Raw genomic sequence first — 27267 nt, 5'->3', positions numbered from 1 at the left:
AATTATTCTCCTTTTACTGAAACTCCAATTCAGAACTCATCAGGAGAAAATGAATTAAAGCTTCATAATAGTCGATTAATACGTTTTGAAAACATATTTCGTTGTCCTGGTTCATTTGAGATCTAAAACCGTAAAAAGAATCAATTAAATTTTCATTTAAGACATTCAAATTTGTATAAAACCGAAAAATCGAATCTGAAATGTACGTGAATTTTCTCTACAACGCTTTCGAAACACTTGGAAAAAAGAATAAAACATAACATTGTGCCAAATTGACTACTCAAATAAATCATAAAACTTTTCATTAAGCAAATTGACCTTTCAAAAAAAAAAAAAAAATGGTTTAAAGCCATCATATGCAAATCCGAAATTCAAAAGCAATTACAAATAAAGACCAAAGCAAATGTACTTTAAACCAAATTGTCATTTAAACAACACTCAAAAATTGGGTGATCCCCGAAATAGTTCACATATTCTGAGCGTTTTGTTTAAGAGATCATGCAAACATGATTTTTTTTTTTTTAAACTTTTTCATATGTAATTCTAATGTGTAATGTCTTCGAACTGCAAATTCATCGGCAAATCTGAACTTCAATAATTCAAAACATAAACAATTCGTTTAACAAATGAATGAAAAATTGATCTGAATTATTGAAAACTGAACCGTCTGAAATTATTGAAAACTTTTTTTATATTAATGCTTTTCGTGTTTTATTGCATGCATTTAAAATATTTTTTAAACATTCTTATTTGAGAATTTAATTATACGGCTTAGAAACAATGAAAACTATACTGCAGCTTAAATTGTAATTGACAGGAAAGTAATGCAATACATTAATATTAAGATTATTATATAAAAGTTTTAATTGTCAATTTTTGTGCTTATGTATGTTTAAATATCTGTAATTCCCTTATCTTCGGTTTTTATAGCTGTAATTCTGCCTAAAATACAAATTTTTCTTATGTCCTTTCATTCTTTTATTACCCACCAACGGCCGAGCGGTAAAGACGCTGAACACTGGTAGTTCGGTCCGAGTTTCTAATCTTCGGACAAACGGGCTGGCTGCATGGGCGTTTTCGTGGTTTTCCCCATGTGTAACGTGTATACAAGCCAATTTCCCTTAAAAAGTTCTCCACGAAGGCATCCCTCCCTTTAGGCAGATAGCCTTCGTGTGCTTTGCCATAATTAAATAATCCAATCCAATCCATTCTTTTATCATTAAATTAAAGTGTTTATTTCTGTATACTCTTTGCATTATCCTTGATTTTTAAAATGATGCGAAAAACTAAACTAAAGCAATATTAAATTCGATAACAGGCGTAAAAGTCAACAAAATATAAATTCCAAATTGCCCGAGATATGTTTTTGCTTGTATATGTGTGTATATTATGTAAATGTGTGTATTTGCATGTATATGTGTGTATTCAATATCTTCCTTTCTTTTGTCTTTCGTATCCTATCTTACTAATTTTCTTTTCATTTGTTTCAATATTCATATAAGTTTTGCGATTTGCTTATTATTTCTTTATATATCATTAGTTTTAAAATTAAAACATACCTTTTAACTTTGCATTTTATTTGATTTTAATTATTCCTTGTTTTATTTGTTTAATTTATAATCATTTTTCATTCACTGTTCTTGATGGCTTACAGTAGGACCTTTAGTTCCTAAATTAAGCCCAGGTTTAATAAATATCAATGTGCATAATTTTAATCTCTAAAGACTTGTATGCTTTTTCGGATTATCCCGGCAGAGGTTAATCACACAGAAACTACATACATTGCAGAAGCTAGTTAATCAGAAACTTATTGTAATGAATTTTTACATTAATCCTTCCAGATTTTAGTTCAGGAAATTAATATAATAAAAACATTTAAAAAATAAAATGAGTTAAAAATTTAATATAGCATTAATTCAGAAAAAAATCTGAAAGGTTTCAGATTTTAAATTACGTTTAAAGAGGCGTTTTTTTAATGTTTTGTGTGTTACTTTTATTTATTAAATATCATGTTTTTTACACTTAAACCATAAAATTCAGTTTAACAGCAATGTCGCAAAATAATTTTAAAATCAGCATATCTTTAGAATTTCCGATACACAGTTCCGCGCGTTTTTTTCCCTCCTAGAGTGTTGTCACTGCTCACTTTTAAATCGGTGAGTTTGTTAATCAAAAATTCGTTAAAGTTTTACTCAATATGAAATTAATAATAAAGCAAATTCCAAATTTGGGCTTCCAGATGCCCATATTCGGGTGGAAACGTACGTTATTCAAAATTGGATGGCTCTAGGTACCGTTGTTTTATCCCAATGCAAGAAATATAGATACGTTTATGCAGATTCTTCCTTATTTAATTTCATTAAATATAACACAGGGCGATAATATTGGGTGGCAACAATTTGAATAGTGAATCGGACATTTATAGTGAACCAACGCAAAATGCCAAAACGAAAATAATAGTCCGACAGAGGCAATTGCACCTTTTTTGGACTAAAAAATTAATTTATTTTGCTTAATTTTTATTCGTTAATATTTATACATGGTTGCAATAATCTTTTTCACAAGCATATTACTCTCTCCTGATAGTATAAACAATAAATTTTAAAAATTTAAATTTGATCAATCTTAGCTACATTTGCGCTAGATTTTTCACACTAAAAGTTCTAAATTTTTAGCCCCAAAAGGCTATTGATTTCGTTTTGGCATTTTGCGTTAGTTCACTATAAATATCGTTTCACTTTTCAAATTGTTGCCACTAAATATTACAGCCCTGTGTTATATTTAAAGAAATTAAATAATGAAAAATCTGCATAAACGTATCTATATTTCTCGCATTGGGGTAAAACAAGGGTACCTAGAGCCATCCAATTTTGAATCTTTGAATCATGTAATCTTGCACCAAATATGGGCATCTGGAAGCCCGAATTTGGAATTTGTTTTATTATCGATTTCATATTTTATAACTCTTTAACGTGTTTTTGATTAAGAAACTCAACTACCTAGAGCCATCCAATTTTGAATCTTTGAATCATGTAATCTTGCACCAAATATGGGCATCTGGAAGCCCGAATTTGGAATTTGTTTTATTATCGATTTCATATTTTATAACTTGTTTATGTGAGTATCGTTTGCTTCATTTTATTGTTGCAAACAGCGTAAATTCCTTTTGCTTTTCTTCCTTTAGTTTTGAACTTTATGTGTGGCAACAAGATAATTGATTGATAGAATTGTGTTTGTGACAGCCATGTAGAATGGCTCGCTTATTTTGTATCAATTATTTCGCATCGCTGACAAGTGTAATTTAATAAAAGTGTAGGAATACAGTCCATTTTTTGATTGATTATAGTTTGTGAAACATATTAATTTAATAGAACACTTATTGTTGGTCAAAAGTCTAGCCGGAGAGCTAGTGAAGATAGTGACTGTTCTAAGTGTATTCTACAGCGCAAATATGATATGGTTTGTGAAAATTATCCACTTTGTGAGGTAAGTGGATTTTGAACAAAAATTCGTTTTATTTGTTGTTAAATTTTAAGAACAATGTTGTAATACAACATAGAATTCGATTTCATTTTAATAATAGTGTTAAGTGATTTAAGAAAAATTTCTGTTTTTGAATTGATCAATTATGAGTGAACTTATAACTTTTAAAACAAAAAGAGCGGTCTTACGCAGGAGTGTTACTAATTATGTAAAGAAAATTGAAACTATTTTAACTGCAGATGAAATTAATTTAATAGAACTAGAGGAATGTGTCGAATTATTGAAACAAAAAGAAACTGAGTTAAGGAAGCTTGATTCTGAAATCGAAAGTTTAATTACAGATACTAAAGAATTAGAAAACGAAATAGATAATGTTCAGGAGTACACAGATAAAATTTATTTGTGGAAATTTAAAGGTGAAAAAATATTAAAAAATCAAAATAATAAAAATAATTCTAATAGTGTAATTTCAGAACAGGTTCTTGACAATATTAAATTACCCAAGTTAACATTACCGACTTTTGGTGGTAATATTACAGAATGGATAGCTTTTAAAGATCTTTTCAGTGCTTGTGTAAGAAATAATACAAATTTATCTAATGCTCAAAAATTGCAGTATTTGAAGACTTCGTTGAAAGGTGAAGCATATCGCATTATTCAAACTATTCAAATTTCGGATTGTAATTTTGAAATAGCATGGAATCTGTTAGACGAAAGATATTCAAATAAGAGAGAACAAATTTTTGCATATATTAAACGTTTTTTAAGTTTACCAACTATTCAAAATGAATCAGCATTTGCTATTTTAAATTTAGTTGACAATATTAATGAAGTAATTCGTTCTTTAGAAGTATTGAATCAAACCATTGATAATTTTGGTGACACTTTAATGACTTATTTAATTTTGCAAAAATTAGACCCTGCTACAAAATTATGGTGGGAACGTCAGTTAAAATCTAATGAAATTCCAAAACTTACGACTTTAATTGAATTCCTAAAAAACTATGCAAGAACACTTCAAAATAGCAAATCAACAAGTAATAAGGTACCTAAATCTGTGTTTCAAAATACGAATAATGTTCTGGTTGCTACTTTGGGTTGTGGTTATTGTAAAGAAGATCATAGTTTAGCCAAATGTTCGAAATTTCTAAATTTATCGGTTCAGCAAAGGATAGATTTTGTAAAATCTAATCGTTACTGTTTTAATTGTTTATCTAATATGCACTTGCTCAAAAAATGCAAGAGTTTAAATACATGTCAACATTGCTTTAAGAAGCATCACAGTACTTTGCACATTGTAAATAATTCAAAGAATAAAACTCAGTTAAACAGTATATCTCCGCCTACGCAATCTATCATTAAAAGAGATGAATTAACGAGTCCTAAGGACGTTTCAGCCACAGTTTGTGCCTCTCATTATGATTCGAATGCAAAACGTAATCAAACCAGTCACATTTTATTGTGTACTGCTTTAATAAAAGTTCAAAATTCTAAGCAACAATTTGTGAAGTGTAGATGTTTATGTGACACTGGATCTCAGAGATCATTTATTTCAAGGGATTGTGTGAAGAAATTAGGATTACGAGTGAAAGATAATTCCATTTCTGTATCATGTCTAGGAGAATTTAATACTATAAGTAATGGGGAAGTCGATTTAATATTCACTTCTCATTTTAAAAGTGATATTTGTGTATCAACATCAGCGTTTGTACTGGACAAGGTGACAGATAACATTCCCTATGTATCTTTGCCATCAATCATCTTCGATAACTTCAGTGATTTACAATTAGCTGATCCATTATTTTACAAGTCACAACCAGTTGACATTTTATTTGGAGTAAATGTATTTCTGCATTTAATGACGGGAGAAATTGTCAAACGTGGTCCTGATCTACCATTTGCTCTAAATTCGAGGTTGGGATGGATAATTTCGGGTACTACAAATTTTGAATCTACAAATTTTGAGCCAGTATATGTAAATTATTTGAATACAAACACAGATGAGTTAGTAAATTCTTTCTGGGAGTTAGAAAAGTTTCCAAATGTACAACCTTTAACAAATGAAGAAAAACTTTGTGAAGAACATTTTAAAAACTCGCATTTTAGAGACACATCAGGTCGTTATTCAGTTGCATTACCATTCAAACATAATAGAGATATTCTAGGTGACTCCCGTGAAATGGCGTACAGAAGATTTCAATACTTGGAGAAGAGACTGTTATCTATGAAAGAAATTTACAACCAGTATATTCAGTTTATGAAAGAGTACTTTTCACTAGAACACGTAGAATTAGTGCCAGGCACAGATTATAAATTAGAGAATAAACACTATTATATCCCACATCACTTTGTGTTGAAGGACTCTAGCTTAACAACAAAATTGAGAGTTGTTTTCGATGCGAGCGCTAAAACAACCACAGGTGTTTCTTTAAATGATACAATAATGATAGGCCCAAAAATACAAGATGACTTAATTTGTATTTTACTAAGATTTAGACTTCATAACATTGCAATAACCGCTGATATTAAAATGATGTACAGACAGATAAAGGTTCATGAAAAAGATAGAGATTTTCAGAGAATATTATGGAGAGATAGCCCATATAAGCAAATACAAGTTTGTCGTTTGAAAACAGTTACATATGGAACTGCAGCTGCTCCATATCTTGCAACCAAAGTGTTGAGTCAGTTAGCGATTGATGAAGGATTGAACTTTCCAAAGGCAAAGAGTATAGTTTTAAGAGATTTTTATGTTGATGATATGTTAACTGGTGTAAAAGACAGTTCGGAAGGTACTGCATTCATAGACGAATTGCAACATCTGCTAAAAAGTGGTGGCTTTGAGCTTAACAAATGGTCGACAAGTGAACCGTCATTGTTAAAAACCTCTGGCTTAACAAACACAGATAGTGACAATATTCATCGTGTAATAGAAGACAAACCATTGAAAGTTCTGGGATTGGAATGGCATCCGGACAATGATGAATTCAAATGTAATGTCGATGTAATAGAGTATCAAAGTGTTCCGACTAAAAGAATTATTTTGTCATTCGTAGCAAAACTATTCGATCCATTGGGGTGGATAGCTCCGTTTGTAATTCTCGCTAAAATGATCCTTCAGCAATTGTGGAAATTACAGTTATCATGGGATGATCCTGTAACAGAAGAGATTGATCGAAATTGGAGAAATCTATGTAGAGAAGTTAAACTTTTGAATTCTATAAATATACCTAGGAAAATTCTGCTACCTGATTATTTTCGATGTGAACTTCACGGATTTTGTGATGCGTCTGAAAGAGGTTATGCAGCAGTTATTTATATCAAAACTTGCAATAACTCTGACATTAATGTTAAACTCGTAACAGCTAAAACTCGTGTAGCACCATTAAAATCTATTACGATTCCAAGACTGGAATTATGTGCAGCAGTGTTATTGGCACGCTTAATTCAGTCTGTAAAAGCTGCATTAGTTATAAATTTTGATTTAGTGCAAGCTTGGAGTGATTCACAAATCGTGTTGTCATGGCTAAGGTCAGATCCTAAAAAATGGCAAGTCTTCGTATCCAATAGAGTTTCTGAAATACAATCCATCTTACCACCTGAGAACTGGAGTCATGTTGATGGAAAGGAAAATCCAGCTGATTGTGCTTCACGATTATTATTTTCTGCAGAACTATTATCTCATCAATTGTGGTGGAATGGTCCTTCTTGGTTAAAGTGCAGTGAGATTGCCTTATCTAAAAATATTCTTATAGATGAAGAGGCATTACCAGATGCACGTAAAACAGTCTCATTTGTAGTTTCTGAACCTGTACAGGAACTTGCTATTATATCAAATATATCTTCATTTCCAAAGTTACAACGCATATTTGCTTGGATATTAAGATTCATATCGAATTCTAAAGTAGCATATCTAGAAAGAAATACGTCTTTTTTATCTAGTAATGAAATTCGAGCTGCAACTTTCTGTATTGTCCGAATAATACAGCGATTTCACTTTTTTAAAGAAATTCAATGTTTGGAGTTGGGAAAGGACTTACCTACAAACAGCAACCTTCTTAGCTTGTGTCCAATTTTAGATGACAACAAAGTGTTACGTGTAGGAGGAAGACTGAAAAATGCGCAACTATCAGAAAATGAAAAACATCCAATCTTATTACCTTCAAAACACAATCTGACAGAAATCATAATTAGACACTTTCATGTCAAATATCTGCATGCAGCACCGGAACTTCTTCTATCTTTAATTAGACAGCAATTTTGGATCATAGCTGCTAGATCTGCTATCCGAAAAGTAGTGAAATCTTGTATCACGTGTTGCAAACTTAGAGCTAAAACTGCAAGTCAAATAATGGCTGATCTACCGGAATCTAGAGTAACACAATCACGACCATTTCATCGAACTGGAATAGATTTTTCTGGACCGTTCATGATTAAACATCGTGCAGGACGTGGACAAAAATCATTTAAATATTACGTATGCTTATTTGTGTGTTTTGTAATCAAGGCAGTACATCTTGAAGTGGCAGAAGATTTGTCAACAAAGGCATTTTTAAGTGCATTGAAACGATTTATTGCAAGAAGAGGGAAACCATTTGAGATTTATAGTGACTGCGGTACTAACTTTAAAGGTGCAGACAAAGAAATCAGAAAATGTTTTTTGCAATGTAAGCAAAATCAAGAAATTCACAAATTTTTGTCTTTAGAGGAAATAAAATGGATATTCAACCCGCCATCATCTCCCCATTTTGGTGGACCATGGGAATCGGCAGTAAAGTCAATGAAATTACATCTAAAAGGGACTGTTGGTGATACTGTGCTGACCTATCCGGAATTTCAGACCTTGATAGCGCAGGTTGAGGCTTGTCTCAACTCTAGGCCATTGTGTCCAACATCGGCTGATCCAAATGATTTAACTGCATTAACACCTGGTCATTTCCTAATAGGAACGTCTTTAACTGCCATACCTGAACCAGACCTAAATTATAGTTCCTTCAATCACATTGACAGATGGCATGTGAGACAGTTTATTTTTCAGCACTTCTGGAAAAGATGGAGTCGAGAATACCTGTCTCAGCTTCAACAAAGACCTAAATGGCAAAAAAGTCAAAACAATTTAGAAGTCAATGACTTAGTCCTCATCAAAGAAGACAACCTTCCGCCTCTTAAATGGAGGTTAGGGAGAATAATTGCTGTTCATCCGGGCTCAGATCAAAGAGTCAGAGTTGCTAGTATTAAAACTGGTCATGGTGTCATAAAACGACCAGTCGTGAAATTGTGTCCTCTTCCTATTCAGACTAAAAAACTATGAACTGCTTCGCATATAATATTTTGTATTATTTTTTCTTATGTTTATCTTTATTACAGACTAAGAAGTTTCAAAATGCTCCAACTGTTGAAATCCCCTGGGATTTCAACGAGGGCCAGGATGTTTATGTGAGTATCGTTTGCTTCATTTTATTGTTGCAAACAGCGTAAATTCCTTTTGCTTTTCTTCCTTTAGTTTTGAACTTTATGTGTGGCAACAAGATAATTGATTGATAGAATTGTGTTTGTGACAGCCATGTAGAATGGCTCGCTTATTTTGTATCAATTATTTCGCATCGCTGACAAGTGTAATTTAATAAAAGTGTAGGAATACAGTCCATTTTTTGATTGATTATAGTTTGTGAAACATATTAATTTAATAGAACATAACTCTTTAACGTGTTTTTGATTAAGAAACTCAACTATTTCAAAGCGCGTAATGGAAATTTTTTACGAAAAAAAAAAAAAAAATTATTGCTAGTGTATCGGAGACTGTGTATCGGAAATTCTAAAGATTCTAAAGATATGCTCATGCGATATCTGAGCTGAAGATGATGGTTCGGTAAAACCATCGAAACTAGTCCTGTGAAAAAATTTTGTGAATTAACGCTGATTTTTGTTGTTTGACTTCTGAATAAGCTTTCTTACTTTTCTTAATGCTATACTTTACGTGACATGTTCCTTTAATTATATAGACATATTCATTTATTATCAGTATGTATCTCAGTGAAAGAAGAGAAAAGTCTGTCTCTCGCACGCACACAAAAAGTCTTAAATAACTGATTAAAATCATCTGATATCAAATACCCAGACTAAAGCAAATTTCACAGTTGATCAAGGGAAAATATTTTGCTTTTTATTTTTTCTTCATGTTACGTACCTTTCAACTGGTTCCCTAAGGATGTGCTTTTATTTTTTAACAAATAATCCAGATGTAATAAAATTCATCATAAAAACACTGGCTCGTGAAATCCTTGATTTTTTTTAACTTTTTAAAAATTTTAATTTTAATTTTTATTTTTAAGCACATTAAATTTATTGAGGGGGGCCCAGGAAAAATTTTTGCATAGGGGTCCAAGAGTTCTAGTTACGCCACTGTAAGATGGCATCAGGAAATTATAAAATTAAAAATGTCAAACTGTAATTTATGAAATAAAGAACAATTATGATCTAAAGGGTATCAAAATTTACAAACAAAAAAAAAAAAAAAAAAAAAAAAAAAAAAAACAACACCTTAATATTTGTTTACTTTACTTTCTTCGCTATCGGAAGCGAATTATAATGACGAGGAATTTTATTTAAATCATATCAAAGACGGAGTACATCGAGATGAAATACTACATTTAGTAAGGAATTATAAGCCAAATAAAATAAAAACATCTGCCCTGAAGATAAGGATAGTGCTGACAGATCAACTTCCAATTCATTGCGCGCCGCGGCGTCCCCCCGCCGCAGAGCAGCATGAAATTGATAAACAGATTTCGGAATGGCTAGATAAACAAAGGATATGCCTTTATTCATTTTTTGCAGCAATTCCGCTTTTTGTTTAATGGACTTCGAAACATACTTTCGCTTTGTAGATCCTTTACATATTAGTAAATATATATCGGAAATTCTATTTGACATAATCGAAAGTTCAAGCTTACTTTTATAAAATTGCTCTAACAGTCTGCAAAAAATAATAAGCCGGATCCACTTCGAAGATTGAGGAACAACGCAATCTGCAACATTAACTGAATTAGATAATTTTAGCTTAGCTTATACCGTCCGTTATACATTAAATGCGCATGCGTAAACGTATTTTGGGCATGCGCACACGCATATTCGCATTAGTAAAGGTCTTACGCACATGCGTCAAAGCGACGCATGCGCAGAAAGTTTGTGGTTTTGAGGTCCGGATTATAGATCATTCCGGATTATGGGTGTCCGAATTAACGACTTTTGACTGTATTACACGATGGGTGTTAATTACATATTAAGGATTATTATAGTAAAATAAAATTTTTTTGTGAAGAATTAAAAATTATGAAAATTCATGCTACATTATATATAGAAATGTTAGATAATAAGAAAATTAAATTAAAATTATGTTTCTTAGTTAATGAATGTGTTGAGTGATCTAACAGAAAGACCTTTAGCAAAAGTAGAGTTCAAGAAGTTGATTTCTTCATTAACAAGTTCTGTTTATGTGGAAGTTCTGAGTGCAAAGGAAAATTATGATAAACTGATGATTCTTATGGAAGGGCCTGCTAAAGGAATAACATACAAAAATCTGCCTATTATTTGTGGAGCAATACAGTGGTCTGAAGATTTACAAAATAAATTATTCTCTCCTATTGAATCTTTCCAGAAAATTGAAGATTTGTAAGTTATTATTATTATTGTTATTATCCATAAAAGTTGTTATTTTGCATACATAAATCAGAAAAAAGTTTTACATGTTCAATAATGAAAAAAACTAATCACTGGGTAATAATTGCATATGGTATGTTAGAAGGAGTCACACAAACCGTTTTTCAGTACCGACCAGTCTATTGATACATTTATCTGATTGCAGGACAAAGATTTTCATACAAGTTTAATATATTTGCTGATATAGCAATCGCTTAACAGTTATTTTCATTTTATTGTTTTAATACAATTAACCCTTACAAATGATGAAACAGCTGCTGTTTTAGAAGAGGGATAAAAGTTGATAAAGGTAAAATGTAGACTCTGTGGAGGATGGCTGCACATCTCCACTCAGCAGGCCCAAACATTTTTATTTGAAATGTAATTTTTTCATAAGGGTGCAATACTGATCGACACTAAATTTCTTTTTGAAGAAATTCAACAGAAGAACATTAGACTAATCCCAGAAAATAGTGGCCATGACATTACCAACAGATGGTATCAACTTCTTCCTATTGGTATCAGGATGTTTCCATTTCATGACGACTCTTTTGCTACAGGGCTTGGAGCCTTGTTTGATTCACCTTAAACACAATTTCATGGGTATAACACTGTATATTAATAATACCATGTTGAAACTGGAAACTATTGTGTAAATTGGAAACTATTCCTCAGATTACAAACATAATGTCCTTCTGGCAAAAACTTTTGAATAACTGTAAAATATCCATCACAAGTTATGGAACAGGCTTTCAGGTTAGTTTGGATAAAGTTGTCATGCATATTTTTTGTTAGAATCAGTTCCTTTAATACATTACTTGTTGACATTTCTGCTGTTGATGAACTTGGCTAACTGCTGTTTCTGTTATGAAAGCCTGTGTCACTTTGCTGGACAGAAATAAATGACAAATTTTTTAGATGTATTTTCTTAAAACTTTAATAATTTGATACTGGAGCTGAGTTGCACGGATGTTAAAAATTCATAAAAGTCTTATTATGCATCTCATTTCAATGACAAGCCACTTTTACAAACATCTTGCCATTCTGAATTATTATTATGCATCAGTAATGACATTTACATAGACAATATCAATGTAAATGTCATTATTGATGCATATTACTCTTTTGTGTTCAATATTATACATGTAACATATGTGTTTGATTATGATTCTTGTAAGCCTTTTTTTCTGATTTATCTTTTTATTACTGCATCACACTACATTTAAGCTTATAAAAATTTTCGTTTAATATATCAATTTAAAAAGAAGTTTTTAAGAAAGTGTTCACAAATTTTAGATAGTATCAGGTTTTTCAGTAAGTTTCATTTGTTAGGTTGTAATTAATAGTTTGAATCAAAGTATCACAAAAGATTTTAAAGCATAGAACATAGCAGAATTTTCTGCTCACATATCATTTATACAAATAGTTATATAACCTAAAGATTTTGTGCTTCTTCATCATCTTGCTTAATTTAGTAATTAAATAAAATTTAAAAATAAGTTCTTAATTTTCATCAGCATGAGATATTTGCAAGCATTATAGTGTGCCTTCTGAAACTAAAAAATATTCACACATGTACAACACATAAAAGGACATATTTTAATTATACAAACCCAGTATTTTATTAATATAAAAAGTAATAAATATAATTCCTAGCTTATAATAAATATTAATACACATGTATTGCATTATCTTAGATGCATCCTTTCCGCAATATTAAATTATAAACTTTAATTCAATAATTGAAGAACTGTCCTTTTGATAAGCCTCATAATCTGATTACAGTAAAATATTATAATTAATTTTTTGTTAAATATATAATTTATATTTGTACTTTGATGAGCTCTAAGCTAAATTACCACATTTAAATCTTAATTATAAATGCTAAATTAAAAAACTTAAATATTTAAATAGAAAGATTTGTGTTATAACAAGATTCAGCTGGTAAAGCAGGCTATGAAAATTTAAAGATTTTTATTTTACTCTTATTTAATACATTGTTGGCCATTAAAGCTGCAATACAAGAACAGCTAATTGTTATGAAATTTAGTACAATTAATTTTTTAGTACAAAGAGCATGTGTGGTAGGATATGAAAATAAATCACAGTGCAGCATTTATAAAGGCAATGGGCCCTGGTAATCTACATATATTAACACCGAGTCGGGCCACATTCCCTGGCTGCTTCTCGAGCTGCCTTACATATTCATATAGCCTCCCTCAGACGACTGTGTCGACGGGGCGCCAACCCATCGAATAGTCCGCAGGGACTTCTCATGTTCATCGCCACAATCCATCACACTGAGGACTGTGCGGGGAGCCGTCCCCCCCGACACAGCGCTTAATATCTACATGAGTAGTTCTCCCACAGCGAAGGCAACGAACACGACAGTACCAAGGTCCCTGCCAAGCCCGCACCTACCATAGGATGGACCTATGGTTCTAGTCCTGTGAAGAATGATTATTTACCACGTCGAAATCTACATATATTGTTATGAAATGTCCAGGCGCGGTAGGATAGCTTTCCCGCAAAGCAGGTTTAGGGTTGCCAGAAAATGGCAAGGGAAGGCAGGGTCGCCACATTTGGGGAGAAATCGCCCATTTGGCGACAAAATTGGCAATATGCCATGGACAGATGGAGAATCTTCTGGAACGAATTCTTACTGGTTTAGCCCACAATGTTCTCGAACACAAACCAAAAGCTATAAAAACTCTTCTGGTATGCGGAGAGTCAGTCCGTGCGGAGTTAGAGTCTCGTCTAGCGAGCCGATCGCGAGTCAGTGCGGAGTCCATCGAGTTGATAGGCAGTCAGTGAGCGAGTGTCTCGAAGTCTAGTGCCGAGTTGGTCGTCGATTGAATCGAGAGAGTTTCATAGTGTATCGCAAGTTAGTGATTGTCGAGTTTTATCTGAGATTGTATTGAGCTCCGAGAACGACCAAACCAATTCGGGAGCTGTACTCTTGTGTATCGTTGAGTGCATAGCGAGTTGTAGCGTGGAGAGTCTCGAGAGTACGTAGAGGTCTGAGAACGACTGAACGTACGTAGAGTCGGGAGCTGTACTCTGGTGCTTTGCCGTGAAGCTGTTTCCACCGCTAACCTGATAGCTTGGAGGCTATGTCGCTGATTGTTTCAGCGTGTTTATGGTCGTTCTTCGACGACTAAACGTGTTACTGGAGCTGTCTTGAATAATACTGGCCAATAAATTGTGTTTCGATATTTCATCAAGTGTCTTCGTTATTCACTCCACTCCTGACACTAGTTGTTACGTTTTTGTACGGGTTCGTGGATTTGGGACACCAAGTTGTTACATTTTTGTACGGGTTCGTGGATTTGGGACACCAAGTTGTTACATTTTTGTACGGGTTCGTGGATTTAGAGTGAATAACAACGACACTTGATGAAGCATCGAAACGAAACACAATTTATTGGCCAGTATTTATTCAAGACAGCTCCAATAACTCGTTTACAGTCGTCGAAGAACTCGCGATACACTAAGAGACTCTCTCGACGCACTCGACGACCAACTCGGCACTAGACTTCGAGACACTCGCTCACTGACTGCCTATCAACTTGATGGACTCTGCACTGACTCGCGATCGGCTCGCTAGACGAGGCTGTAACTCCGCACGGACTGACTCTCCGCATACCAGAAGAGTTTTTATAGCTTTTGGTTTGTGTTCGAAAACATTGTGGGCTAAACCAGTAAGAATTCGTTCCAGAAGATTCTCCATTGAATACAGGTGAAATATTGGATGGAACTTGAGCTTTTACGACCATTTGACTGGAAAGACGAAAATTATTAAAAACTGCGTGCCATTGTTGCTAATAGTATAATGAAAGAGAATTAGCTTATTTTTCTATCGAGATTTTTTGTGTGGGCTCCACATCGCATCAGAGGGAAATATGTATGACTATAAATCGTATTTTTTGCATCGTTATTAGAGAAGGATTACAGCGGTATCGTTCTCTCTGTTGTTAGATGCATTACTCTCAATCTAACTTAACTGGCATCGGGTACTTCCGCCAGTGTCATCTAAGCTAAGTATAAAAAGAGAGTTTTTCCTTATGGGAATATTGTTTCCTTCTTGTTGGCTTGATTAGAAGTGTATAGTAAGTAAGAAGTAATTCTGTCTTCAAGCTAAGAAGACAGAATGTTCTGTATTTTTAACTTCTTTTTTCGGTCTGAATTGATGGAGGCGAAAATAGTGCGCCTTGTCTGAAGACTATCATATTCTCAAACTGCTGTTTGCATTAGTCAGACTCTTAATTACCGTCATGAGAATACGAAACGAGTGAATCCTTGAAGGGTAGACAGAATGACATGCTAGTTCACTATGACCTTAATGTCAGTATCCTAGAGAACAGACATCTTCTGTAGATAATACAGCCACATCACGACCCTTAGCACAGTGTGTAGTCACAAGAAGTGGGTGCATTGTTCAGAGCTGTGGGTTAATGGAGACCTCTTTAAATGCTACTCCAAATAAGTAAGAAGCAATTGACAATCAGGGCCAGTTCTAGACTTTTTGCCAGCAGGTGCCAACTCTGCAACTTCAAAATTCTGCCACCCGTTTCATCCAAAATTCTAAAAATTTTCCATCTTTAAATTTTGCCACCTGGTACAGTCACACCCTCTGCACACACCCTGTTGATAATTTCTTGTAATTAATAAGAGTACAGAGCGAAAATAACAACTTTAATTAACGTAAACCTTTGACCATGGTATTATTAATAGTGCATTCACTATTTATCCTGAATAGATGCAAAGAATGATCTTTTTATATGTACTTAATGTATCTTTACCTGTATCCATATATGTATTCTAGTTAGTGTTGTAGGCTCGTCGATACTTGGATGCAGACGCATGTATTCTTGTAACTTGTTTTGGTAAAATATTAAATTTTTTACACATTGGATCGCAAGATTCGGAATCCTTAACATTGTAACTAAGAATCAAAGACGACACTTCGAGCCTTATTAAATTTCTTCACTCAACAAGATTTTAAGAATTCGCCGTGTTCGAACCTTCCCATATCACCCATATCTCGAGTAACAGAAAAAGTTAGCAAAAAGGAAGTAACCAAAGATAAAAGAATACAACACCAAAACAAGGTTGCAAAGCTGTAAAAACCAGAAAGACATCACATAACGAAACAAAATAGAACTAACAAAAGGAAAAGGAGTTTGTACAACAACTCGTAAGAAAAAGATACAAAAACTCGAACATTTAAAACTTAGACAACAATTCCTATTCTTTCTCGATTCGAAATGATAATCTTCATAATCTCTTATTATATAAATCTTCCATAGAAACAATCTTAATGTCTTGACGAAACGAAGCATGCAAAAAATGTCTGTTATCTCCTAATACTTCACAGAAAAGGCAATTCTGATTTTTCTTGTATATGTCGAACCTAAGAAGATGAAACGGGAAACGACCATGTTCCCTAATCAGTTGAATACAGTCAATATCATTTATAAACCGCATTTTCTTCTTTAATTTAAAAATATAAAAAATTCTTTATTTCTATCCCAATCATTCCAGAGATTAATCCAACTATTAATTACTATATCTTCAAGGACGGCACACGTCTTGCGTCACAGCAGAAATATCCGTTTCCACTAAAGAGTTTTATTAATGCAGCTTTAGCTAAGACGTCCGCCCTCTCGTTGCCAATATGGTCTACATGAACCTTAATCCACAAGATCTTATACTGCTACCTCTATTATTCAACTCGTAGAATAAATCCTTAATTTCCTTATAAATCACATTATAATGATCAAGGCGGGAAAGAGCCTGTAATGCAGAGAGACAGTCAGAAAATAACATAATCTCATAGTGCAGTTTTAAATATTTATCTGATCATTTTAAAGCCTGGAGTCCAGCAGACAACTCTGCTTGATTTACCGAATTATATTCATTTAATATCAGTTTGCCACTTCCAATTTCGGTGAAAAGAAAATATACAATGAAAGCGTCACCCAAACTCTCACCCATCCCCGAGCCATCAGTATATACACTACCCGACACTGAAAATGCAACACCAAGAAGGAGTGGCCAGAAAATTATGTAAATTTCAGGATAGGTGGACGTCACAGAGTTATGCGAATGATGTGAAATGCGCAGCTCTCCGACTGACTGACTGATAACTTATAGCCAGAATACCACTGAAATCAGTAGTTTTTCTGGCTCAATCAAATTTATGCCAGATGGGCGCAATAATACAGAACTATCTTCACATAATGTCCGCCGTAAGGAGGAGCAAAGACGAATAAAGGATAGGATGACCAGCAACGCAAGAGCTCACTAACAAGTAACAGGCCCAGTAAAGGGGTGACTAAGTGGGAGTCATAGCTAATGCCGTATCGTCCGCATAGCACGCATGAAAGTGATTTCTGTCAATGTGAGCCCTAGGGAAGTCATGGGAAGAATGGGAACAGAACGGGCCCTAAAATGGACCCCTGTGGGGCGCCTGCATTCATGGTGCGTAAACTGGAGAAGTCCTTTCCAATAGCCACAGTGAATTTCTTATTAGTGATGAAAGACATAATTAGCTGAATCAGCTTTCTGTCCATAGGGAGATTTATAAGTTTATAAATAAGCCTCTCATGCCAGACGCGGTCGAATGCGTTCGCCGCGTCTAGCATGAGTAAGGCGATATTTTGTTTCTTGTGGAGCGCATCCTCAAAAACCTCGACGAGCCGAACCAGCTGCTTCGTAGTTGTAAGCTTTCTCCGGAAACCAAATTGTTCCGGAGGCAATAATTCAATATAGTTCTTCAATCTGCTATAGATTATTCTCTCAAATATCTTTCCTAGTCACGGAAGCAAGCTAATGGGTCTGTACCCATCTGGCTTAATGTTATTCTTGCCGGGCTTAGGCAATAAAATAACTTTTGCTTCCACTTTGTGGGAAAATGCATTGATAATGCTCGTGAATTTTGTCACAACATTGCAGGGCAGATTATTAATACCGTCTATGCCAGGGGCCTTTTTGACTTAAAGCTTCTTTGTGATTTCTTTGATCTCACTGGAAGTAGCAGTGTGGGCATTAAGCCAATCCCTAACAAAGTAGCATGCCTCATAGACAAAATTCATGTCCCTGGGCGTCATGTTAGGTCTGAACTGCTCTTCTAAATGGTCCGCAAGGACCGTCGATTTGTCTTTATTATTGAGAGCAACAGAGTTTTCAGTATAAATCGGCTTATTGCATGTACGCTGCCTTTTCAAGTTTGGCATGAACGTCCAGAAAGTACCGTCATTCGGACTAAGATTCTGAATTTTTTCCTCCCATACCTCTCTCTTATGCTCATCTATTTTCTTTTTAATTAATTTATTTAATTTGTTCATATCTCTTTTAACGTGAGGGCTCCATGTAAGGTGCCACGCTTTCCTCATCCTATTCCGATCCTTAATGAACTCTCTAATTTCCTGTGGCAGAATGCCAGTGTTATTATTTCTTCTCACGTGTCTAGATGCATTTTCAATAGCATTATTGATTGAATCAGTGAGGGTATCAACCGCATCATCTATATCTTTCCGCGAGTTCAAAGTATCAAAGATGGGCGGGTTCTGACTGAGAAACTTCTGGAACTTATTCCAGTCAGTCGTGCGGATAATTTGATTTTCGGCCTCTTTAGTAGTGCCTAGGTAAGCAATCACCGATATATGGTCAGAGCTCAACTCGTGCTTTACTTTAGTATAAATAGGGATTGAAGTATTTGTCAGAAGAATATCAAGAAGGTCTGCATTTCTTGGGTTCTGGGGTCTGTACGTATACTCCTCAGTAACATGCAGGGCAACGGGTGATTATTTATAAATTCATAGAACACCTTACCATTTTGGTTAGTTTTACGGCACCCCCCACTCGGAGTGCTTTGCATTAAGATCACTCGTTAGGATATACTTATTGGTGTTAGAGAGAACTTTGGAAAAAATACTTTCCGTCAGTAGCTTCCTGGGCGGATTATAAAATGAAATGAAATTCAAATTACTATACTGCGGTACGTGCACTAAGATTGTGACCATATCATGTCCGTCTTTTCTATCCTGGCTAATCAAACAGGACTGGAGCGAGTTGCGCACATAAATTGCGGCCCCCCACCCCGGTGACTCAAATGATCGCACCTATATGTGCGGTAATTAGGCAAATTTATACGCACGCATGGTGTGGCAAAAGTCTCTGTGACAAGGGCAATGTCAATACTGTGATTGCTAAGGAAGTTCAAAAAATCCGTCAACTTGTTCTGAATGGCATGAACATTCCAGAATGCTCTTGTGTGGTGTACCTATCCATTAAGATCTTGACTTATGGTAGATTTGTCGTTATGAGTAGGTACATTTTGTCCTATTTGCTGTGTTAAAAGAAAGCCGGAGCTCTTTATGACCGATACAGGCCCGGCTAGGTGTGCAAAAATAGTTTTTGCTTCCTTGATCGTGTCTGCATACAAGCCAGTAGACAGGGCTTGTGCAAATGATTTATTTTCTATAACCCTACTAGTATAGACTTTTGGCTTATCCTGTTTCTTTTTAGGGAACATCTCGCACCCCCTAAAGTTCGAGGTGTGAGATTGTTTACAGTTCGCACAACGTGGTGGCAAGTCAGACTTTTTATTAGGGCATTCAAAGGACAAATGTCCCTCTCTGCATCTGACGCACTTGGGTGCATAGTTACAGCCAGTTCGCGTATGATGAAATCCTTGGCACCTATAGCATTGTAGCGTGCCCGATCTACCTTTATAATTTTCGACTTGAATTCCTAGGTCACATAAGTGCGTTTCGTTGTGTATATCTTTGGATTTGGGTTTCTTAGGCAGAGTAATTAAAAATAGCGGGAGATTAATAACCTCCCCTTTTCTTCTGCGCGTTAAGTTGCTTAATTGATTCAACTTTGTATCCTAAATCCTCTAATATTTCTACCGTATCCGTATCTCTTGAACAGACCTCTTATCACTACTTTTATGTCTTTATCCTCAGGAAGTGTGAAAGAGTGGTGTTCCACTTTTGTGTCTTTTAAATAAGTAACAGTCTACCTGTAATGTTCAGGGTTTCTTATGAAAATTTTAATCCCTTATTATTCTTATTACTGTTGAACTCAATGTTTCTCTGTTTAAGTACCCTAGCTATGCTTTTCCATGTAGGGTAATCTACTTTAAGGTATGTGCCTACCCTAAATTCGTCGTTTTGGTGAAAATTTTCGAAAATTTTTTTATTTATTCATTTTATAGGCCATACATTTAGGTTTCCAAAAATGCTTTATTTTTGTTTTTACGATAACTAGAAGGAAAGTTATAGTATAAAAAAATAAACCGGATGTGAATTTTTGGATGCCGGAAGTTGGCATTTAAATGGTCGTAAAAATGTAAACAATCCGTTTAAACTACTATTTTCTAATTATTAAACAATATAAAAGCTGTAAAAGCAGCACATCTTTCACTGTGTGACACTTTGCTGATAAAATGCTTACATGGGAAGACTCAAAACAATAATGAGTGTTTTAATAACCTTTTGAGGACTATTTTACCTAAAGAAACTTTTGTCCAACTGAAAACATTGCTTTTAGGTGCACATATTGCTGTATTATTATTTAATTCAAGATGTATAGTACTTTTACCTATTTTCAGGTATATAGAAATAGAAATTAATCCCATTATGCTTGAAAGCTACATGGGAATAGACAAACAGCGAATTCAGAAATCGAACCGCCAATCTCTACAAGCAAATAAAGCTATCCAGAAAGATGCTAAAAGAAAGTCAAAATTAGTTAAGAATGAAATAAAAGAGGACCTAACATACAAATACGGCGAGTTTTAAATATCTAAAGTGGCTACAAAATTTTTTGTGCTGTATTAAAATCTTTAAGTTGCATTTTCTGATTAATTGTGTTTTTCTTTACTTTTGATTGCGATTACGTTAATTTCTCAAAATGTATTTAGAATATTGAAATGAAATTTTGCCAAAATGTTTTATTCATCTTTAGCTGTGTTCTGCAGCAAAATCTGACCTCTTTGTATTAATTTATTGATTTTATTGACAGTATTCTGAAGCAAAGAGGATTTTTTTGTTTTAATTTTGAGTTTTTGTACTAAGTTTTGAATATTTCAAAAAAATTATAAGCACAGCAAAACTTTTGCTACAGAATACAGGTAAGTATGTTATTTATATACTGTGTAAAGACTATTGAAGTATATTCATTAGAATCTATTATAGGAGATCTGACGTAAATGAAAATTTTCACTAAAATTTTACTAAATATTGCCTATATTTAAAAAATTAATGAAATGTTTTATAAAATCCCATTTAAATTCATAGTTTTATATCCCATCTTACTCAAAAACATGTGTGTTTAATTAAAATTTTATGTATTTTAAAAAAAGTGCTTCGTATGTAGGCACATACCTTAACAGTTATGGTTATATATGGTATACGTGTCTTTTTCACAAATTCCTCTTCCATGTTTTCATCTGTGCTTGTATTTTGTTTAGACCTACTAGCGTCCGTGTCCATAATATTGTTATCATTACCATTAGTGGCATTTTCATTAAGTCCCTCCTCCATGGTGCTCGTTTGAGTCGCGCCAGCCTGGAGAATATGAACGTCAGTTCGCCTAGTCGGGCACGTGACCTCATCTGGATAACTGATTGGTCGCGCTGCGTTTTCGGTCTGAGACCTACTCGCTGCAGCCTGTTTCTCAGTTCCTTCACTAGATGGCGCCACATTATCGTAGCTGCTAACCGCAAACTCAGAACTCAATGTATATGTAATTTTGCTACCTAAGTCCTGACTAGGTGAGATTTTTAAACTTTTGGGAGTTTCGGTTTGGGATTTCGTTTCAATCTAACATCACCTTCATGTCTGGTACTGTGCGTGTACTGTTCAGCATCGAGTGCGGAGTCATTATCAGTTATGTTCGCAAGAACACCAAATCTGTTTTGCACCTCAGGAGGGTCCGATTCAGTATCTCTCAGAGTACGTTTCATGCTTTTGGTAACAGCAGTCCAATGCATATCGTGTTGGGAGACATCAGCATGATGGGAATCAATTTCATTAGATGCTAACCGGTTAGAACCGACTTGCGCTAAGCCTAGTTCAGAGCCACGTGCAGAGTTCATACTTGCTCGTACCTTGTCCGATAGATTAGGGAGAAGTTTTAGTAGAAAATCCAGATCAATTGTTTCATCCTCAGTCAAAGGTAAATAAATCATTCTCTTTAGAAGTTAATTACGCATATCGAGCGAAGATTAGTTTGTCCAGTGACATGATGACTAAGTCCTTAAACTATTTCAGTCGTCAGGGAAAAATGGATGCAAGAATCAGTAAAATCGCACTAAGGCCTTTTTACTACTCTTTGGTCACTTAAGACCGTTGAGCAACCTTTTATGTGCTATCAACTGATCGTAGAAGAAAAATCAAATCGACTTGGTAAAACCGAGAGTCGTGCTAAGAGAACCTTCACGTGAGACTCCTCTCTTAATTATCCGTCGCAGCTCTCCAGCGCACGTTGAAGAACATATAAGGGAAGGAGCCTGCAGAATGTTCAACATGTGGAAATTGGCCACGCCCCTAGTACCTGATATCCTGCCTCCCAAGACCTAGTTTCATTTCCCTACCTGCATCGCTCATCGAAGCATCTAACTGAGATAGTCGGAATACAACCTGCATTCTTTGCAGGTTAATCGCGGCAAACAGAGGAAGTTGGAGTTGGAATGTTCAATTTCATGCCGTTATTTCTGCTAGGTGAAATCATAGTAGAAAATTTGTTCTTGTCTCAGAGGGCGCGTGTAACAGCAAAGAATGCCAGGCCGTCAACGGAGGCAGTTCCAGCAGATAAACTGTTTTACGAGGGACATGGTTGATCGGACTGAGAAGGGCAAGTTTGCCCACACGGCAAATCCTGACACACACCTGGACGCGTCCACAGTGCACCGGATGTGGAGACAATGTTTGGAACAAGGAAGTATGGCAAGCTCGAGGGGTACCGGTGCAGCCAGAGTGACGTCACCACGCATGGATCGAAGCACCGCCTACAAGATGCCAACTCCTTTTTAATAAATTTAACTTTAGCACCTGCTCAAAAATAAATAAACATTATATATATAATTTAACATTGCATATTTCAACAATACTAAAATATGTTTAATTTTGTTTAGATTTAATAATCTCTTTTTGCTAACAGCAGTAACTAACTAAACTTATATTTCTGTATAGTGCAAACAACATTTTAACATCTTAACCTTAATTTAATTTGTACAACAATATTGTAGCCGACGCCTTTTTAATAAATTAAACTTCAGCACTTGCTTAAAATTAAACAAACATTTCTTTATAACTTAACCTTGCATATTTCAACAATACCAAATGTTTAATTTTATTTACATTTATTAATTTCTTTTTATGAACAGCAGTAAACAACTAAACTTGTATCTTTGTATATTGTAAACATTATTTTATCATTTTAGTTTGATATACTTTTACAACAATAGTTTTAATCTATTTATAATATATTAGCATCTGAAAAATATTTTTAGTGCTATTTATAATGCAATAAATTATCTCTCATTTTATTTTATTTCATAATATTTACTTTATATATTATCTTCATATAAATCACTACACAACATTTTTCTTATTACAGTTTTAATATAATATTAGTAGTGTTAGAACTATTTATACCAAGTAACAAAATCCATAAGCTTTTCTCAATTGTCTTCAAATTCGTGTCCCAAAATATTTCAAGATCCTCTATAAATAGTAGATCCTTTATAAATAACTTCGATTCAACAAACTATTCTATCAAATCTCCAAAGGCTAGACTACAATTACTCTCACCATTAACCATGTCTTCAATGTCCACTGTTCAGAATGACACGTTTTTCACCTCAGAAGGAGCAATCAAAATACAATATGCCTATAATGAGTGTATCAAATTATTGAAGTGTGATAATAAACACAAAAGGTATCTTCGAAAGAATCTATTCAATAAAATCAAAACAATAGTAGGCTTTCTAAAAGATTGTGCCCTAGATATCGATACAACTAAACACTGGGGACAATTCAACTAAACCTTATTCACGCAGCCCAACTGGTTCAAGCCAAATGCATTTAAATGACTCATCCACTTCTCCAGTCAACAATCCACTATCAAAACAAGTAATTATGAATACATGCTCCTATATATCACAAGATGATCAAGAATTTTGCAACTGCTCAATCAATAAAAAAAGAGCATTAAACCCATTCATAGAGAATAATTATACTTCAAATGCAAATAAAGAACATTCTCGATCATTTTACGGAGTTCCTATACATAAAGATCAACCAACAAACACACCTTAACATAGACTTAACTGCTTACGATCTAAATTCTTCAGTTGATTATAATCACCATCCAAGCCAGTCAACAAACAAAAAAGTATCATCATGAAAGCTACTTTACTGCACAAACTGTGTCAAAGGAAGTATCAGTTAACTAAAGTGTCTACTTCATCAACTTACTCTGATCATGAAAATAATTCAACAAACAAATCTTATGCTGATTCTTTAAAAACTATGAATATTTCGAAACGTAATTAGCCCACCAACAGCCGAGTACTAAAGTCGTTGAACACTGGTAGTTCGGTTCGAGGTTCGAATCCCGCGAACCAGCTGGCTGCACAGGCGTTTCCGTGTTTTTCTCCATTTGTAACGTGTATACGAGACAGATTCCCTTAGAAAGACCTCCAAGAAGGCATCCCTTCTGTTGGGAAGTTAGCCCTCGAGGCTTTACCATTCTCACATAAAACCAAAATCGAAACGCAATCAACTACTTACCCTAATAATTTTCCACAAGGAAACTCCAAGAGAAATTAGAAAAATGCAATCCAATCAAAAATATTGGAGTAAAAATCGACAAAATTACTCATATTAAAACGGCGAATAGTAGTAAAAGAGAATAGTAGTCTCTTGTTCTTTCAAAGAAGACATTCATAAAATCAACTCAGTTTTCGAAAATATTGACGAAGTCAAACCATTTAATTACTTTAAAAATTCCTACCAAAAGAACTCCAAAATATACCGTCAACAATTTATCTAGAAATACTACAGAAAAAGAAATAATCGAATTAATTACTGCAAGGTTTCAAATTAGAAGTTCGGATAAATCCGAATAATAATAGGTCAATAATAAATCAATAATAGACTGCACTCCATTGGCATTCCAAATCTTAATGAACCAATGCACCTTTCTTAGTGGATGGAGAAGACACAAAATAAGAGAATTTTTCGGAGCTAGAAAATGCTGCAAATGTCAAGATTTCGAACATCCTTTCGAAAACTGCATATATAGGAATTAATGTGCTTTTTGCAGAGGAGACCATAATATTACAGAATGCAACGCCAACAACCCCAAATGTATTAACTGTAAACTATCAAATGGTATAAACAAAACTAATTTCCATACTATAGTTCGACCGCCTCCATCCGCGACCATGAGCGCAAATACGCATGCGCCATTCTGACCGAATTATTTTCAAAATAGGGTGGAAGGATGGGGACTTTCTTTCCCTCCAGCACAGCTCTTTCCGGAGAAGAGAAGACCTTTCACGTCGCAGCAAGTAATACCGCCCCTTTTGGGCGAGTCTATGTGTTTTGGCAGAATGCCAACCAGGGTTACGCTTGAGACGGTCGAACTATAGTCATCCAGCATATGCATCCAACTGCTCCACGTACCAAAGAGAAATCAATCAAAACCTCTCTTCCATAGAAAATCCTTGCTTTTCTGTATCCAGAATTAGCTGATGAACCATTCCAATGTAATTTAATCATAACAGTTCACCTGAAAATCATTGACCCCCAAAACAAGGAAAAAAAGTAAATATGAAAATTTTACCTTTAAACAAAGAATTGAAAATAAAAAATACTTTAGTGAAAAGATTTAATCCAAATAGAATTGAAATATAAACTCACAAGAAACAGTTAAAAACTTCGAGTACTTTCAATTAGAACACAAGCGAAACTTCGGAAAAGATCGTTACCATCAGTGACGCTTAGGTTTGCCAATTTGGAGTCATTCGTGAAACTAAAATTCAGAGGCGAGAAAGTAAATCCCAAAGGCGAAAAAATGCAGCAAAAGACAGAATTTTGAAAACAAAAGAAAAACTATTTTAAAATTTAAATTTAATAATACTTTACTAAATAAAGATGAAATTCAACAAAATTCTGACCTATCCTGACTATTGTGTTCTGACTATACTGACTATCCTGACTATTGTAAAGCGAATAGGGAATAAAGAATGCAACTCAGTATAAAACTTTTAATTAGATTTTAAAATTAAACTATAAAAAAGCAATAGACTCAAAAAGTGGAGGAAAATGTTTTGATAAAACGTTATGTAGAATTGAGAAGAAAAATCCTATAAGTTGAATTATTTTGATTTTAATTTCTTTTATTTAAATATCACAGAAAAATGCAGAAGAAAGCTTGAAAAAGGAGCTTTTGTTAGAAAAATAAAACCTCTTCACGACATGGGCTTATCATGATGACTTGAATATAGTAGGCCCTTGTTTTAATAAAAAGGACATATATATATCTGAATTTAGCCTCTTCGTATAAAGCTAATATTAATTAAATTTTAATTAGAATTAATTTAATATTAAGAAATTTCAATTGCAAAAAAAAATATTATTATTGCTGCGAACTAACTTACAATATATATATATATACAATGTGTGCTGTGAAAGACAAAAATTGTTATGTCAGATGTTTATAAAAAGTTCTCTCTCATTTTATTAAGTTGATAATATGAGTGAAATTGTAAGCTATTAATAATTAATTTGTTTCTTATCTAAGTCAGTTTAGATTATGTATTTTTACAAGCTAATAATGTATTGGGAGCCCATGAACTAAAAACTTTAGCACCAAAATGTGGCATTTCGTAAGCCACACAAAACTAATATGCAAATTGTAATATTTATGTTATCTGTAAACTTTACGATGTAATAAAGCAAATTGTTTTAAATAACGTTTGATCTATCATTTCAGTTTTAAAAAGTCAGATGATGTTGAAGTTATTCTGAAAACCTACCAAGATATAAAAGCTCTGCTAACTAA

At 34.1% G+C, this 27267-nt stretch overlaps 1 protein-coding gene across 3 annotated transcripts in view; it reads left to right on the top strand.

Moving 5' to 3' along the window:
• The window catches only part of LOC118184455 (dynein beta chain, ciliary-like), a 121667-nt gene that overhangs the window by 35487 nt on the left and 58913 nt on the right, over positions 1-27267 (top strand). For all 3 annotated transcript variants that reach the window (XM_085813726.1, XM_085813727.1, XM_085813728.1), the window contains 2 exons: positions 10889-11154; positions 27199-27267. In XM_085813726.1, coding sequence (XP_085669852.1) covers positions 10889-11154; positions 27199-27267 — 335 coding nt within the window. The remainder of the gene's footprint in view (positions 1-10888; positions 11155-27198) is intronic.

Source organism: Stegodyphus dumicola, chromosome 3 (genome assembly GCF_044657685.1).
Source record: "Stegodyphus dumicola isolate Sdum_Otavi_A_Nest chromosome 3, ASM4465768v1".
Lineage (NCBI taxonomy): Eukaryota > Metazoa > Arthropoda > Arachnida > Araneae > Eresidae > Stegodyphus > Stegodyphus dumicola.
The sequence above is the reverse complement of the archived record's forward strand: the minus strand, read 5'-3'. Positions and strand labels throughout refer to the sequence as shown.